General features: G+C 38.3%; 1 protein-coding gene across 1 annotated transcript in view; it reads left to right on the top strand.

Annotated features, from left to right (window-relative positions):
• WDR49 (WD repeat domain 49) overlaps positions 1–15449 on the top strand; it is a 44676-nt gene extending 29227 nt beyond the window's left edge. Inside the window, 2 exon segments of the mRNA XM_009333593.1 lie at positions 13933–14176; positions 15407–15449. Coding sequence (XP_009331868.1) covers positions 13933–14176; positions 15407–15449 — 287 coding nt within the window.
• The last annotated feature ends 1377 nt before the right edge of the window (positions 15450–16826 follow it).

The following is a 16826-nucleotide window of genomic DNA, read 5'->3' as shown; positions in this document are numbered from 1 at the left end:
AGTTAATCTGCAAAATATCCTGTTGTGGAATAATTTGCATGTGTAATTTTCCAGACCAAATCCTGCAAAGATTTGAGACGTTAGTCACACTCAATTCAGTAGGACTATTCAGTTTTACATATGCTTTTAAAAAAATAAATCTCGAGTGCGTAATCGTTTACAAGGTCAAAACTTGTCTTTTTCAGTATCATGTAAATTTTAAAGTAAATAAAATCTCCTCCTAAAAGAACATAGTTGCATAGTAGCACTATAATGGGTAATATCAAATATATGTTCATTAAGTCAGAGCCAATTTAGCACCTAGTGGCATGGATGTAAGAATCAGTGGACAACTTCATGAAGTAAAGCAAGCTGAGGAGAGTTAAGTAATTAAGGCAAAGACTTGAAGAATAGACTTTAAATTTTGGGTTTGGTGGTGTTTTTTTTTCTTTGCCAGAACTGTATCTCATCTCTTCTGTCTGTGTTTTCTCTGATAATTTTTTGCAGCTCTCCTGTATTATTGCCTTAATGACTTTAGGACCTCAATTACACGCATACTAGATGCTTGATGCTTTCTAAGCGGTGAAAAATTATCCTTGCTCTGAGAAACTCTAATTCTAAGTTAGATAATTAAAATAATCAAATGGCATAGTGAAATAAAACAAGCAGTTCTTACATATGAGTATGTAGGTAGGTTTGTAAGCAGTATGGCAAAGATCGATAGGAGGGTCTTAACTGCAGGGTAGAAGCAGATAGGCTTTGGCTGACCGCTGCAGGTTAGAAGGTGTGAAAAGGCAGAGAGATGATTATTATGAAGGGTGACAGAAAGATATATCTGCCAGCACAGCGGGAGCAGAGGGTACTTTCCCTTTTGACTGCTTGATGCTCACACTAAACATTTTCTTCTTCATATCAGTTAAACTTAATTTCAAACCTGAGGAGTTTCAAGCAGAGGCCAATTTTTAAAAATTGATCTGCTGTAGCAATGCCCTTTCTTGCCTCCCAGAAATGGAAAGCAATTGTTGCACATCTGCCCCAGATCAGAGCTATGCAGGTCTGAGGCGCAAATGGGCGACAGCTTTGCTGTACTAATGACTTAGGCTTGTTTATTTCTGTCCTCAGGGCTTGAAATTAAATCTCTATACTCTTGAACAAAGAAGATTCCTGCCCTCCCACAACACCTGCTTCTAGTCCTAGGAGATGGCAATATATTGGACTTTAAACTAGTGTCACCTTTATCTACAGAAAAGCTTTTTTGGTTAATCTCAGAAGTTTCCAAAACATTATTTATGGCATTCTCTTCCTTTAAAGCTTGAGCAAGCTTGAATTTAAAATACGCAGAATGACAATGAATGTTTGTAAAACGGCAACAAATAATGTTTTTTGTATAGATACAGCACACACAGACTGGATAATACATTACTGAGTTGAAACACGCTTGTGACGACTCCCATAAGTGACGATAGCCTTATCTCAGACTCATCCAGATTAAAAGCTTTCTAGAAGTTCTATCATATATTTCCAGTGCTTTTAATGTCACAATATTTCTCCGGTTTAGAGTAGATTGCTTTTAGGCTAAAGCTGTTTTGTTCACGTACGCCTGTTCAGCTAGTGATAGGTTGAGGCTTTTTTTTTTTGCATTTGCACAGTGTGCCCTGGGTAAAGGCTGAGGCTGAATTGCAGCCCCTGTGCTGACTAAGGAGGATCACAGAAGTTGCTTCTGTGTTCCTTTCCTACGGGAAGAAAGGAAAGGGACATGGGACAGAGCAATTCCTCATGGAACCACACAGGACAAGATCATCATGAACCCTGTGTAATATATTGGTTTCAAATACAAAACTCTGAACTCCGTTTCAAAAGTGGTTGCAAGGTAAACAAAAATGTCAGGTAAATTGGGATAGAAGTGAGTATTTCTTAAGGTCTCATTATCCCATTAAACCAAAACATTGTTCCCTCCATTAATTTCTTACCGAAGGCAGAGCCGGCAGCCCAGCTAACACTGCTCGGTTCAGGACAGCAGCCTCTTGGTACAAAGCTGACACATGCCTGTTGTGGGCCTTGGTGCATTAATCAAATTGTTTTTCATGATAAGCTTAGCTGTGTCCTTGATTTAGTCTTTATTTTTCAAGGCAAACCTACTGTAAAACCGAACGGTGGGGAGGTGTGATACTGTTTTCCAGGTAGTCGTATACATTAATCCTTTAAACGGCTTTTGGGAACAGTCAATGTATTAGTGATGGTTATTCACATGAGACAGTGTTGCAACAGTAGTTAGTGGCAGCTATTAACACAAGAAAGCTAAATATTTTAAATTGTGTTTGGTATTACCACTGCCTAAATCCAGGTTATTTTTGCTTAAGATTTCAGCAGTACAGCAGAGTGGTAAGTGTGGGCATCATCTCAAGACCAGTAATTCCACTATTGATCTCGATAGAAACTGTTTTGGAAAACTTGACTGATTTAAATATATATTTATCTCTCAAACTTTACATGTTTGGGCACTGATCCAAAGCCCATTAAAGTAAATGGGAAGAGTCCCATTGGTTTTATTCCTTTTCAGATTATGCCTTTAGGACAGTGCAGGTGATAAACAGAATTACGGGTTTGGTGTAGGATTCTCAAAAGAGCTGAAGTGAGCTGCTTCTAAAATCCCTGCCTTCAGCTCCCTAATGCGATTGAAGTTTATACTCTAGGTTAACGCATTAGAGATATCCTATTTCTTTGTATAGTGCTTGTCCAGTGATAAATAAGATGCCCATAAAAGAAAATAAATACGCTATGGCAGTTCTTTGAATGGAGGAAAAGGGTGCGTGGATGTTGGTGATCCTTTTGAAGTGTACTTCTGAGTCAATACCTGAAACTAGCATTTCTAAAGGAAAGTTTGACTTGGGCTTCCAAGCTTCAGTGAAAAAATTCTTAGTCTTTAAATGCTACTTAAGGTCAGATTTATACCAGTACCTTTAGTCATCTTAATTCTGGATGGAGGTACTACACAATTGAAAATCCAGGTTCATATTTGCCATGAGAGCCACTCTCTACTTGCAACAGAATATTTCACAATAATTAAAATAATGTACGGGCTTGGTGTTGCGCGTAAGAGTGATACAACATTTGTGTATATAGCATTTGCTGCTCAAATAGGGTAAACAAGTCAATCATCGAACTTGTTTCTCAGGAGGGAAGAAACCCTCTCTTCTAAATTGTGAAACAATTTTCATTGTGTCTGTGAGTGGGGCATTTAAAGAAATATGTTACCTTAAGCCAAGTATTACTTGTAAGAAAGCCACAAATATGAATTGTAACTTTCATTTATATGGATTTTTGCATGATTAGATCTGACATCCATTCAGATGCAGAAGTTTAGTTTAGGGGCTGATATACACAAAGTCCTGTTACAGGTCACAGATAACGCTCCCAAAAGATGTAGACAACTGCCTTACATATGAGCTAAAGACACCGAGCAATAAAACTTCAGAAAAGTCAGTACTGTTTTATCTAATTTTCTCAGACAAGTGTAGTACTCTGAAGATAAGTCACTTTCTTGATTTCAATAATTTAATTGGTTTCAATGATCTGGAGGGGGAAAAGTGCAATAAACTGTGCTATAATGACAACTGCTTAATAGCAAAGCTCTGCTTTCGCTGTTATTGCCATGTCCCTGGCTTGGAGACTAACTCCGTCCCTGCAATGCCGAGTGCTGTGCAGCTGGCGGTGGATCTCCATCAGGCTCTTCGCCCTTCTTGGTGCTGCTCTGGTTCTTGAAATGGGGCAGTGGGGGTTAGAGGGACAGGCACTTAAAACAAGCTTTTTGACGCTAAGGAAACACTGATGGTGAGTATCTCCTGATTTGCTGTTGTCTATACTGTGTAACAAAGGTATGGATTCCCTGCTACTGGTGTAAATTGGAGTAGATTATTATTTTAAAGAATTTTTTACATGGTAACAACCACAAATCAATGTAGCAAATTACTCTAAAAGAAATGGATTCATTTAAATGTATGTTAAAGATACCTGTCAAAACGATCACCTTTGACTTCAGAGACACACTGATTATGTAGATGATTCTGCTGAATACACTGTTAAAGAAGCAAACCAAAAAGCACCTGGAATCAAATACAAGTTGTCTAAAGCTTGATCCTACATCTTGGAAGTCAGAACTTTTGCCATTGGCTTCAATACAGGCAAAATCAAATCCTTAGGTGAGGATTTCCTGATGCCTAGTACGAATGCGTTTTTTGCTCTGCAGGCACCTTTCAGCTACAGCCTTGCTGACAGTGGGACCGGGCAGGTGATGGCGGGAGACCTTAGTCCTTGACTGCTGTGCTGCATTTGTTCCCTTCCGGCTTGCACGGGGAAGCTGTAGCTACCCAGAACATCTCAAACGAAGGACTTTTGGTCCCTGTGAAGGGGTTATGGCCACATGTGCAGTTACAATCTGACATCCAGGGTTACTGTGTGTACAACCTTTACCCATGAGCTCCTTGCTAAAATTACTGGGGGAATGAAACATTCGTTACTATCACAAGAGATTTCTGGTGTCAAATTCTGGTCCTTTGTCAGAAATTGGCTGTAGCTCCATTCTCTTCTCAACCTTCCCTAACGAGTATTTTCAACTGTCTTGTTTCAGAAAAGTAAGACAGTGAAAGATTAAAAAAATACGTCAAAAGGCAATTCTACAGTTTTTGATAATACTTTTTAAGTGTGTGCAACCTTTATGGAAAAGATGAATTCATGTTTTTAAAAGCAGGAGTATTTGCATCTCAAAACTTAGAAAGGTAATAAGTCTATTTTAATTACTTTTTATCATTCTAATACAATCTTAAGTACAGTCACTGATTTGCACTTAGGATAAAAAGTCTGCAGCATATTTAATGCTGCTTTGAAACACTTTCTGGACTCTCAAAAATATTACCTTACCAAAGGATAGCCTGGTATTTTATCATGTATTCATAGACCAAATGTCTACGATGCAAGTCTTTTCATTGAGGCAGGTGATTACTAGTGTCGTGGTTTAACCTGTCGGCAACTGAGCACCACACAGCCGCTCGCAACTGAGCGCCACGCAGCTGCTCACTCACATTCCCCCCCGGTGGGATGGGGGAGAGAATTGGAAGAGCACAAGTGAGAAAAACTCATGGGTTGAGATAAAAACAGTTTAATAATTGAAATAGAATAATAATAACAATAAGAATAATAACATAGTAGTAATAATACTAATAATACACAAAGCAAGTGATGCACAGTGCAACTGCTCACCACCCGCCAAACGATGCCCAGCCAGTCCCCGAGCAGCGGCCCCCCCGGCCAGCTTCCCCCAGTTTATGTACTGAGCATGACGTCACATGGTATGGAATGTCCCTTTGGCCAGTTTGGCTGTGCCCCCTCCCAGCTTCTTGTGCATCTGCAGCCTTCTCGGTAGGTAGAGCATGGGAAGCTGAAAAGTCCTTGGCTAGTGTAAGCATCACCTAGCAACAACTAAAACATCAGTGTGCTATCAACTTTGTTCTTGTCCTAAATCCAAAACACAGCACTGTACCAGCTACTAGGAAGGAAATTAACTCTATCCCTGCTGAAACCAGGACAACTAGCTATTACAACTTCTTCTCCCACCGTCAGAAATACTTAAACAGACAAGTTGCATTAAACACCATCTCTCTGACTGCTGCCAAGTGTCCTGCAGTCAGTCACTGGCAGAAAGGTCTCTTTTCAGGGTGCCTATTGATAGAACACGGCACGAGCAGAGCACTGACAGTAAGCGGCCGCAACACTAAATGAATTTCATATACTGCAAAGGTTGTAAAAATGACAACATCAGAAGAATAGAATGAGTATGGAACTTAAGAGAGGAAAAAATAAGCTGTAATAAACTGAACTACTGATTGACTGGCATAATGCAGCTTAGCTGTAATGCTAGTGACATCACTAGAGATGCTTTGGAACTGCAGTTGCTTCAGGCTTCAAAAATAAAAATTAGAATCAAATATTGAATCAATAAGTTAAAGATTTCAAAATATGAGTACTCTCAGTAATGACAGTCAAATCACACAAGTGACTTAAAAAACCCACCTGTATCTCTAACATGCTACCCACACTGAAAAGCAATCAGGCAAACACTTTATATTTTCAGCTCCTGGCATCAATTTATTAGAGAACCAAAAGATCTCATTGGTACGCTATCTTTAAATTGCTTTTTTTCATGTTTTGGTTTTGAAATTAATTATATTTGGTATTACCCTTTGAAGAAAATCATGAGGTTAACAGACAGATTTGCCATGCTTATGCTGAGCTGTGTTTTAATTTATTTGAGTAGTCCCTGAGCCTGTTTGTGATGTTAAGTGCATTTTAGGGGCGGAATGAATTTGGTCGTAAATCACTGCACGTGTCTGAGTTGCAGAAGGATAGATTAGGTCTTAATGCTGAAGGGGTGGCTTCATTTTATTTTCCACTCTACACAAGCAGGGTCGATAGCGGCTTCAGTAGCCATCAGATTGTATTTATAGGAGGGCTCTGAGTGGGGGGCAGGATATGAAGTGTTACCATGTCTGTCTTTCTGTTGTGCTGCTCATCTTGAGGATCAGATCTGGGATACTTTTAGCTAGAGGTGTGTTGGTATGCAGGCAGAGTACATGAAAAAAAAGGGGGGGGGGGAGAGGTGAGGAGGGAGGAAGAGAGAGCTTTGCTATCACATTCTTTTCACAGACTCTTCAGCCTTCATTACTTTGCCTGTATCTGCAGGTAGCTTCCACCTACTGTGGTTTGCCATAAAATGACAAGGCATCCTCTTGTGTGTGAACCTGACAAGGATGTTGCCAGTTTTCACAGACTTCTAATTTCCTTACCTATCACCTTTACAAAGATCGCACTAACGGGCTGTTTGGAAGGGGAGATCATTATTGGTCTCTCTCAACTTTCTGTTTCATTAAAACAGACATCCAGGCATAAAGGCAACATTGAGAACACTGCAATTCATTCACAAAGCAGCATCGGTGGTACTGTACCATGAGTTTCAAGGGATTATGGATGCGTTTTGTGGATGGCTAACAACGCTATTACACAGCTGCTTTATGTTGTTCAAATGAAGATGGTACTAGTAACATTTGTTTTGGGGGTGAGGAATTCTCCTGGTTCCAGGCACTTTTATCTGTCACACCACCAAAAAAAAAAAAAAAAGATTTACATTTAATCTTGCCAATGTCCTCTACCTTCAAGAAGGATTCATCGTGAAAGAATGGTATTGCCATAGCAACGAGGAATTTTTTCAGACGGCTATAAAACTGGTGAATTTCCAAGACACAAAAGCTTGTTCAGAGCCCAGAAGTACCTGGATAGGAAACAAAACAGATGGTAAATTCTCTACAGCTTTTGCAGAATCATTTTTTGCCAGTTATTCCCCACTTTCCCCTATGTCCTAAATGTTTGTTTTACAATGAATTTGTGATCCATGACAGATTCAAGACTTTGCTCAGTGGAATTGGAAGTCAGCACCACTGTAGCCTGTTCACATGAACGGCTATTCTGTAAAGGATGGGAAAGCTGCTAAGCTGCTCTGAAAACATCAGTGATCTACTTTAGATTCTCAGCCGTTAGAAGCATTTCTTAATACTGTTATATAGAATCGTATTTTCTAAACCTTAAGGAGTTGCGATATTGGGAACTGACCAAGCAAAAAGTCCCTGTCTTGTAAATGACATATAAACATGTACCTGGCCATTACTGCAACCTGAAATTTGACTCTTAGCAAGGAGATTTTAACTATAAAGGGTTTTAAACTCTGAAGGATGGTGCGCTAGTAACACAAAAACAATAGTCTACTTCTCTAAAAGGATACGTACCACCATGTATCACACATTCTTGCCATGAACACAAATTATTTTCACACATATCAACACTTCTGCTCACACAAGCAAAGAAATTTTTTCTTCTGATAGCAGTGACAGACTTCTGTAGACAGACTCCATGTGGTACCTGCTTTTAGATTTTATTTAAAAGATAATGGTTGATACCGTTGTGATTTTTTCATAGGAGAAGTTTGCAAATTTTGTTACAAGTCGTCTTCTGGGCAAATAAAAAAAAAAAAAAATCATTCTGAGTGCTGACTTTGGTCTGGTTAGGCTTGTTCTGGTGAGTGCCACTGCCCCGGAGAGTGAAAGTGTCAGCACAGAGGCTGCTCATAAGCAGCTTGAGTAAGAAAGAGTTCTCCGTGACTGTGAGGTATCAATGCAGCATTTTTCCCAGAGAATGAGAACTGGCATTTTAATATAAGTGGCATTCTCCACGTATATAAAATATTAATTATTGCCTTAATCACTTACCAATTACTAGACATAACTTTTTGCCTTTATTCTAGCCGTTTCTCTGACAATCATGAGAACTATCAGATTTTGCATCAGCCACAAAAGAGAAGGAGTTCAGCTTATTCTTAACATTTCTGCATCAGGTATAGCTGTAGAAGCGGTAGAAAAAAGGTATTACAGTTCAGCTGATTTGAGACTGGCTTACTGGAATTCAAGAAGAGGTAGAAATAAGTCCTCAGTTGAGTAATATATTTTGGTATTGTACTTCTTTCCATTATCTTTTGTTGTTTTTCACTATGTAAAAATCAAAGGCTTAACATAAAGAAGTCATGAGGATGTCCATGGTATCAAGCTGTCATCTTGCTTCTCGTAATTTAATGGGAATTTTTCCATTGGTTTTGGTAAGCGGAAGATCCAGTTCCTCCTGGACTCATTGCAACCCATCCCCGTGAAGACAAGAACCTCTGCTCTGTGCATACCGAGAACCCTGCTTGCTTGACTCCTGAATATTGCAGACTGGGAGCAAAGAATGTGAATAGTCCTTCACTGCACACCACCAGTAAGCCCTGGACTGCTGGGCCCTGACAGTTGGCACTGCTTTTGTATTACACCTTGGGAATGTTAATTTTGCATTTAAGTTAATTTTGCCTTTAAGTTAATTTCTGCTCTAGTTTTCTAGTCCTTAAGCTGCTTGTGAACTTGTTTTAACACAGAAAAAGTGATTTACTACATCTAGCAAGGATGCTAATAGGGAATTGGAGATAACTTGACTTTATTTTTATGATGGAGTTTGCCAGTATCAGATTTTAATTCTTAACCAGCATATTTTCAGTTGTAAACCACTGTTCTTGAGCATATTTTGGACATGAGGAAAAATTTCTTTACTGAAAGAGTGGTTAAACATTGGAACAGGCTGCCCAGGGAGGTGGATGAGTCACCATCCCTGGAAGTATTTAAAAGATGTGTAGATGAGGCGCTTAGGGACATGGTTTAGTGGGCATGGTGGTGTTGGGTTGACGGTTGGACTCTGTGATCTTAGGGGTCTTTTCCAACCTTAATGATTCTATGATATCCATTGTGACTTAAATGGGCCATTTTAAGTCTTCCATTTGCCCAATGCCTGCAGGGGAAGAAATAACTACAGTTAAAACAGAATATAGTTACAATATGCCCTGTGCATAAGTTTTAAAATGAAATGCCATGTCTTGAGTGGAAGAAGTTAAAACCACCCGCTATTTCAAGCCAATTACTATCAATGATTATTTGTGCTAGGTCCCTAAAGAAAACGTATATTACATAGCATCCATATAAAGACTGAGGTAGACTTTCTTCCTTGTAATTGCTCAGTTGTCTTTAACTTGTGATTTAACAACGTATTTTACTAAGCTGTGTCACTATTCTTTGCTGCACAATGAACTACACAACAAGAACGACGGGACAGTGGCCTGTGGTGGCAGATTCTGACTCTTGACCATACTTCCAACTTACAAGGGAGAAATACAGCCTGATCTTCATGACCCAAAGATGTATCTTGGGTAGTTGATTTAAAAAAGGGAAAAATAAAAGTTATTTCTTCATTCAGTGGAGAAGTTACTTATTCTTACAAAAGAACAAATCATAGGCTCCCGTATCAGAATATAGCAGAAGTCTATTAGGTTATTTTCTTTACTGTATCAGATTTAACTGATCTTCAGCTACTCTTCCTTCTCACAGCACTCCTTTTGCTAAGATTTTTCACTGTCTCTGAATAAAATTAAGTATTAAAGCAAACAAGTACTTTTATTGGAATATTTTTCAGAAAGAATCCTAATTCCTTATTCCAGCTTTCCTTGTTCGTCATCCAGAGACTACTACTGTAGTAGTGTTTGGCACTGCTGAACTGGGGAATAGTAATCACATTTCATTTCTTTATTTTGCTACTATAAGGCAGTGTTTTTGGGACCTTATTACAGCACCGTATGATGGTAATCAGCAAATGGGTGCTGAGGGGGAAACAGGAAATTCCCCACACCCTTTCACACTACCATTTTTAACAATATGCCTTTAATGAAAAAAAAAATTCTACTGTTTTATGATCTTTGTTGGATTTAAAATGTTAAAACTAAGGTACTTGTTAAATTATGGGTTTGAATCAATGACAGATCATTTGTAGGAGGTGCAAATGGATGCCATAAAAAGAAGAGAAATTCCTGTTTTTAATGATTACACAATCGGTATTTTTATTGGAGTGTCTTCAGAAATGAGTTATGGAAAGTCTCGCATAATGATAGGCATTCAGAGAACTATGTAGGTCTCTACGGAAGCAAGGAACTGTATGAAGAATGTAATATCAGTAATTGTACCTTAAGTAGTAGTTTGCTACTGAGCAAAAGCTGAATAAGCCCCAACACGTAACACAAAAGCAGTCAACTTTACATCAACTTGAGAGATGTGCAATAGTAGTTTAACTATGATACACATTATATGTTCATATTTTTCTTGTTGAAATAAATAATAAAGGCAGGTAAGGTCAGCTTAATTGGTAAGGAAAATGGAATTGTTAATGTTGTGACATTACATTCCACTGTGGTATTTTCTAATGCCAAGGACATTTAATAGTTTATGAAAAAACAAAGTTCACAGTAATGATTAACATTAGGTAATTTTTTCCTTTCCTTTGAATATGTCGGTTTCATGCTTTTTTGGGGAATGCTGAAAAAGCCTGTTAGATCACAAAGTGGAAGAGAGATGGAAAAATTGCATAAATCTAGAAAGATGTAATTTCCTGAAATTACAATCTAATTATTAATAGTTAAGTACTAGTTTTATTCATTAAGTGTAAAAAAGATGAGAAAACTTGATTTTCAGAATAAAAATTCTGTTTCTCTAGCAGCTTATTCTTTGCCCATGCATTAATTGTCTGTTCATCTCAATACAACTATCGTGAAGATGTATTTGAAATCCATATTGATTAATTCACGCACACTGTGACTTGATATCTAATTCTTTCTTTTGTCAGCTTGCTGGAATAGGAAGAAAATTTCTGATCTTATTCCTCTGCTGGAACGATTTTTACATGAATTTTCTAACAGTAAGATCTTCACTTTTATTTACTTGCAGGTCTAATGTTTTAGTCTGTAACTCTGGCATGTCAGCAGAGATGATTAATTTCTATTGCTTTTTGGGACAAAAAAGGACTCCAGTGAAGCTTTTTTTTTTCCTTTTTTTCTTCTTTTTTCTTAATACAACAGCTGTTTTATGCTTGCTTGTTTATTTGTTGAATTTTTTTAGACACAACTTGAATCTTTTTCTTCTTTATTTGTGGTATTGTCAGCAATTTCCTGATAGATATTCCATTTTGTCTTTTCTCAGTAATGGTCCAATAACTAGACTACAACATTTGCACTATAAAGACACCTTTCTTTATAGCCAAATATCTAACATACGCTAATTGCTTTGTCTAAAATTCTGGTGGAGCCATGACCAAGGTTGCAATTTTAACACAGATGTAGCTAGCAGCCCCCCTATATAGTAGCAGCCACCACCTTACATAGTTATGAGATAGTAAGTACTTTTTTGTGGGCTCTACTAGGATTTTCCTTGGAGAGAGGGCTCATTTGTAGGGTACCAGTGTTTACAATGATTACATTCAATTATGGCATTTTGTAAATAGTTTTCTGTGAAAAGCACAGCAAGAAATCTATCTAGTAAAGACCTTTGGCATCTCTAGCAGTATTCAGGCAGAGCTGAGATACCTAAGTCCAAAATCATGCTGTAAAAACACGGAAAGTAGATCATTGATATTGATACTAAAGTTCCCTAAGCATCACAGTTCAATTTCTGCTCAGAGGTGTCCCAGTCTGATTAGCTTACTGTTTGCAATCACCCAACATAACTGGGACCCAAAAAACATCTCTTTTTGAAGTTCATAGGCTTAATCTCTTATTCATTATCAAAGCAGGTGCAATTAGAAAAAAATAAAGGTGGTCACTTAAAAAGAGGCCAACAATGACAGTTCAGAACAAAGCACAGAAACAGAGCCTCAAGGAGACTGGGGAACCCCCACTCGCTAATAGGAGAGCCCAGGATGTTTCTATCTATCTAAATTGCTAATTATGGAAAGGAGGGTCTGCTGGGAGGTCAAAAATGTTCCTTTGATATCTCTTTGATTGACATGATCAAGGGACGAAGTTTTCCCCTTTTTTGGAGCGATATGGAGCAGAATATTTTAGAGGTGGATATATTTACACTTGTAGTTCTTAAAATGAGAACAAGAAAGAAATTCTCGCATAGAATGAAAGCATTTGCACAATCAGTGCTTTAGATCAGCTTCCTGAGATGCTTTCCTCTCCCATCCATTGTGCACTGCATTTAGATAGCTTATCCAGACATACAGATACCGCTCTAGGAGCTATGTGCCTAAAGGGAGCTAAGCATATCTGTTATTAAATTGTTGGAGGAGAGAAATCTTTTCGAAGTTTACATCTTGCAAACTTGTACAGAACTAATAAAAGTCATTTCTCTAGACTTTCTGAATTCTGAAGGCCTGCTGCAAACAATTCAAGAATTAATTATAGAACAGGAAAAGTTACAAAGATCTTTTACAATGGGAAGTTTCCCAGCAACTTAAACACAGGAATCAGGCAAGTTCTTTTTTTAACAAAGACTTTGACGATGCACAAATCAGTTTTCCTCCATCACCTTTTCTGACCCACCTAGCACCGATTTCAATGTCAATGACTCCAGTAACATTTGTCTGTTGATCACAGTGCTTTCCGCACAGCTTGTTAAAAGTTATTCAGCAAGTTAGAAGTGATAGCAATATGACATGTGCTTCTAAGAGCTGATATTCCTACAAGCCCAGAAAAACAGGATCTGAGCTTTTGATTTTTCTTATTTCAATATGCCATTGCAGTGGTTTAGCAACGCAAGGATTTTAATACAAGCAGACCAAACCAAGCCTTATCACATTTTGTACATAGTCTACTAAATATATAGGAGTTGGGACAAATGAACAGTAAAAGTCCAGTAAAAGTTGGCAGGACTGCAGTCTTGCGAAGCCTAGCAGCAGCAAAATTGCAAACTTTTGCTAGATAGAATTATTTTAATGATTATATTAAAAATCTTCTTCTCTAGAGAAGCATCTCTCTCTTTCCCCTACAGACATGCTAAATAAGCAATATTTCCTCGTATTTGTAAGCAATTCCAGTGCAAGTTCTTTAAAAAATGACACGTTAGCATTCTGGCTGTAAAACTTGACTGATCTGCATTCCTTTTTGTGAAAGTGAAAGAAAGTCTTATTCTTTCACTTTTTTTATATATGTGAAATAGTTGAACTATTTTTACTAGGGCAATGGGAAATAACTTGATATTGCTGTTAAAGCTAATCATTATTCACGTATAAACTGCCCATTTACTGTTTCTTATATCCAATTTTTGAAGAAAATATTGATGACATAGAAATACCTTGGCAAGGCTTTCAAGAAGGTCTACAAAGCTATTACAGAAATAAACTGCAAAACTGAGGTGCACTCACTAACCATGTCAAGGGAACGTCAATATATAAAGTTCAGTTGAGGATTTCTTAGCTTCAGTCTTTCTAGGAAGTTCGTGCATGTTATTGTAAACAAAAACAATCTTAGACATACTATCTCCTGATTCCTGTTTTTTCTCATTCCAGAATGGAGAGAAACTGAAACGCTGCAGTTGCTAACCACTTCAAACATCAGAATTGCTCAGTTCAGTTTAGATAAATGCTGCCCTAAACCAGCCAAGACCTATATGAGACCCATATTAACGGCAAGTCATGGAAAGGCAGCCAACAGTCTTACAAAAGGCTGTGTGAAAAGCAGCATTGAGAGTCTTGGGATATCAGTTAAGAAAAGTAGTGCGGTGAGTCTGAGGAAGAGAGGAATGGATGCAAGGTGAGTTTAGGCTCATATCTGTATAACCTTGGGCATTTAAAAATGTGTTATCATAGACCAGTAACTGGGCAGGAGAAGAAGCAAACCGAATTCAGCCTATCCTTCCGTAAAAACCGAACTGCCAACTCCCTGTCTACCCAGAAAAAAAATGCTGTCCATCTGTTTGAATACAGTACTGACATGGTAATCTTCAGGCTTGATGGCTACATCTCATGATGCACACACTTGGAAAAAGCCATTGTTGGTACTAAACATGATGGCAAACCCCTCTCAACAATGGATACCACTGTGCTTATCTTGCCATCCTGCTCTTCACACCAATTCTCTACTGAAAAGCCTTCAAGAAAAGGCCTTTCATATCCAAGCTCCTCAGAGTTTTGGGCATAAGAGACCATTTTCACTTATGATGGTGAAGCTTTTGAGCAAAAGGGAAGGATGATCCTGGGCAGAGGTGGAAATTTCAGGGGGCTAAAATGTGGAATGTCTTCAAGGCAATACTTGCCACCTGGCCTCACCCTGTGATCAGCGAGTAACTCTCTTGCTTCTTCTCTATAATATCTGCATACGAACAAGAGTTATGTTTTCTCCTTCCTACAGTTTGGGGAAAAGTGCCATTTCTATTTTTAATACTTGAATACACCTGAATGCTTTAACACTTATATGAAAAGCGAAGACTCTCTAAACACCTAGACAAATGATTAGACAAAGAACAGTTGCGTTGTCTTTGGCTATGAAACAGCAACTAAATGGTTAAGTCTTTATAATTTCTTAAGCCATTTTAATACATCTATAGCTTAATTTGCCTTGTACAGACACTAGTAAAGGCTGCTGTTTTCCTTCTTCTGGTCTTTTATTTTCTTTTATTTTCTTAGGGCTTTGCCATGAAAGCTACTTTAATCTTCATAGATAAATCTTCAGGGTTTTGTGTTTTTTTTTTTCTCTTAAGACTTCAGCTGTCTTAAGTCTTTCCATTTCATCATGTTTAAATATTTTAGAGAATTTGAAGCCCTATTTATAAATGGATATTATTAAGATTAGGCTCTAATAAGTGCTAATCTTTTCCTCCAACCAGGGAGATAAAGCCTGTCTTAAACCTGAATGGCTCAAGACAAGTTCATTTTTTTTATCCTTACAAAGTGAACAAATAAAACACTATCCAGCAGCTGTATTCACTGGAAGCACTGAAGATAATCCCTTCCATTTATTACTGAAAAGTGCTTTTCTTTGTAGGTATCAGCCTGCTTTACCTTCAGATGTGCTGGCTGCAGATTAGAGAGCTGCCTGAAACTTGGTAATGAAACCTGAAACTCACCTGGTCTCACAACAAACCTGAAACTTGGCTCCACTTTTTGATACTTTTGATTGAATTTTGGGTGAAGCAGGGCCAATAAAGGCACTAGTGTTTTTTCTTCAAGGCATTTGTAAGCACAAATTAATTACCTAGTCTTCACACCACTCCTCAAGTTGAACATCTCTTTTTGTCAGGTAAACTCCGATGCTTTGACGTGCGTTCCTCTCTGCAGTTTTGAGTTCATTTCTGCATGTGCTTAGCTGAGTCCGAGGTTGAGCCCAAGGTTTTTAATCAAACAAGGAGCTCTGGCTGAGCAAGGAAATCCCTATTCATGAAGAATGCTAAAAAATTATTGAACACGACAATGTATCCCTGGAGTTCTTGGAAGTGTGAAAGACGGTTTTGACAGTAAACCAAACATATAATAGACACTTCGATCTCAGGGTCTTTACTGAATGACAGGCTGAAAAGCTGGAGTATTTTATGACATGGAGCATAAGCTTCAGCTCACTGACCACAGGGGTCAAGTAAGCTCCTTGGATAACTGCCGTGTTTCCACCACTGTCTTCCTTGAACGTGCACCCTGCTTGGGTTTGTCTTCCCAGCAGACTTAACCAGCCCTCTCCTATCAAGCAAAGGGGATTATGTTGTTCAGGCGTTGGCCTGCATTTAAATAGCTTTAATACTCCAGACCATCTTAAATGGGATCTGATGTGACTAAAAGTATAACACGCTTCACAGCTGATTGATTGGTAGCTTTCATTCCATATATATATCTGCAGCCAAAAATGGTGGAGGAAGAGGGAAAACAAGGTTCTTGCTGTATGACATAACGGAGCAAATAATTCACAACTAATAACTAATGTGGTCTCCTCTTGAAGACTAAAAATATCCTGCTTTTATTGAAAGTGTATTAGTAGTGCATGGTCAGGTAAGTAAAATGATGTTATTTCCATTTCTTGCCTGGTCATAAGAACAAGCTGTTCCAGAGAAAATCTGAAGTTCATTTCCTGCAAATACTGGTTTATAAGATTTTAAAACCGGCTTTTGGTAAATGTTCATGAAAGTAGAATTTGAACTGCATGAATGTTTGTGGAAAGTGAACAAAGGGAGCTTGAGAAAAAAGAGAATTATATTTTCTGTTCCTTCTTCGTTGTCAGTATTAGCATAACTCATAGCTCTCCAACCTCAGAAAGCTTGAAATCTTGGGTCTGGGTCCTCACTTTCACAGGAGGCAGTGTCTCTCCATCTGTCAGTCTTTGCTGTAGGCACACTGGTGCTACAGCCCACCACAGATGCAGGAAGGATGGGGAGAGTGACTTTTCTGAAGAGGAGCCTTCTCTCCTCCTTTGGCAGCTT

Source organism: Pygoscelis adeliae, unplaced genomic scaffold, assembly GCF_000699105.1.
Source record: "Pygoscelis adeliae isolate BGI_AS28 unplaced genomic scaffold, ASM69910v1 Scaffold220, whole genome shotgun sequence".
Taxonomy (NCBI): Eukaryota; Metazoa; Chordata; class Aves; order Sphenisciformes; family Spheniscidae; genus Pygoscelis; species Pygoscelis adeliae.
This window is presented reverse-complemented; position numbering and strand designations above follow the sequence as displayed.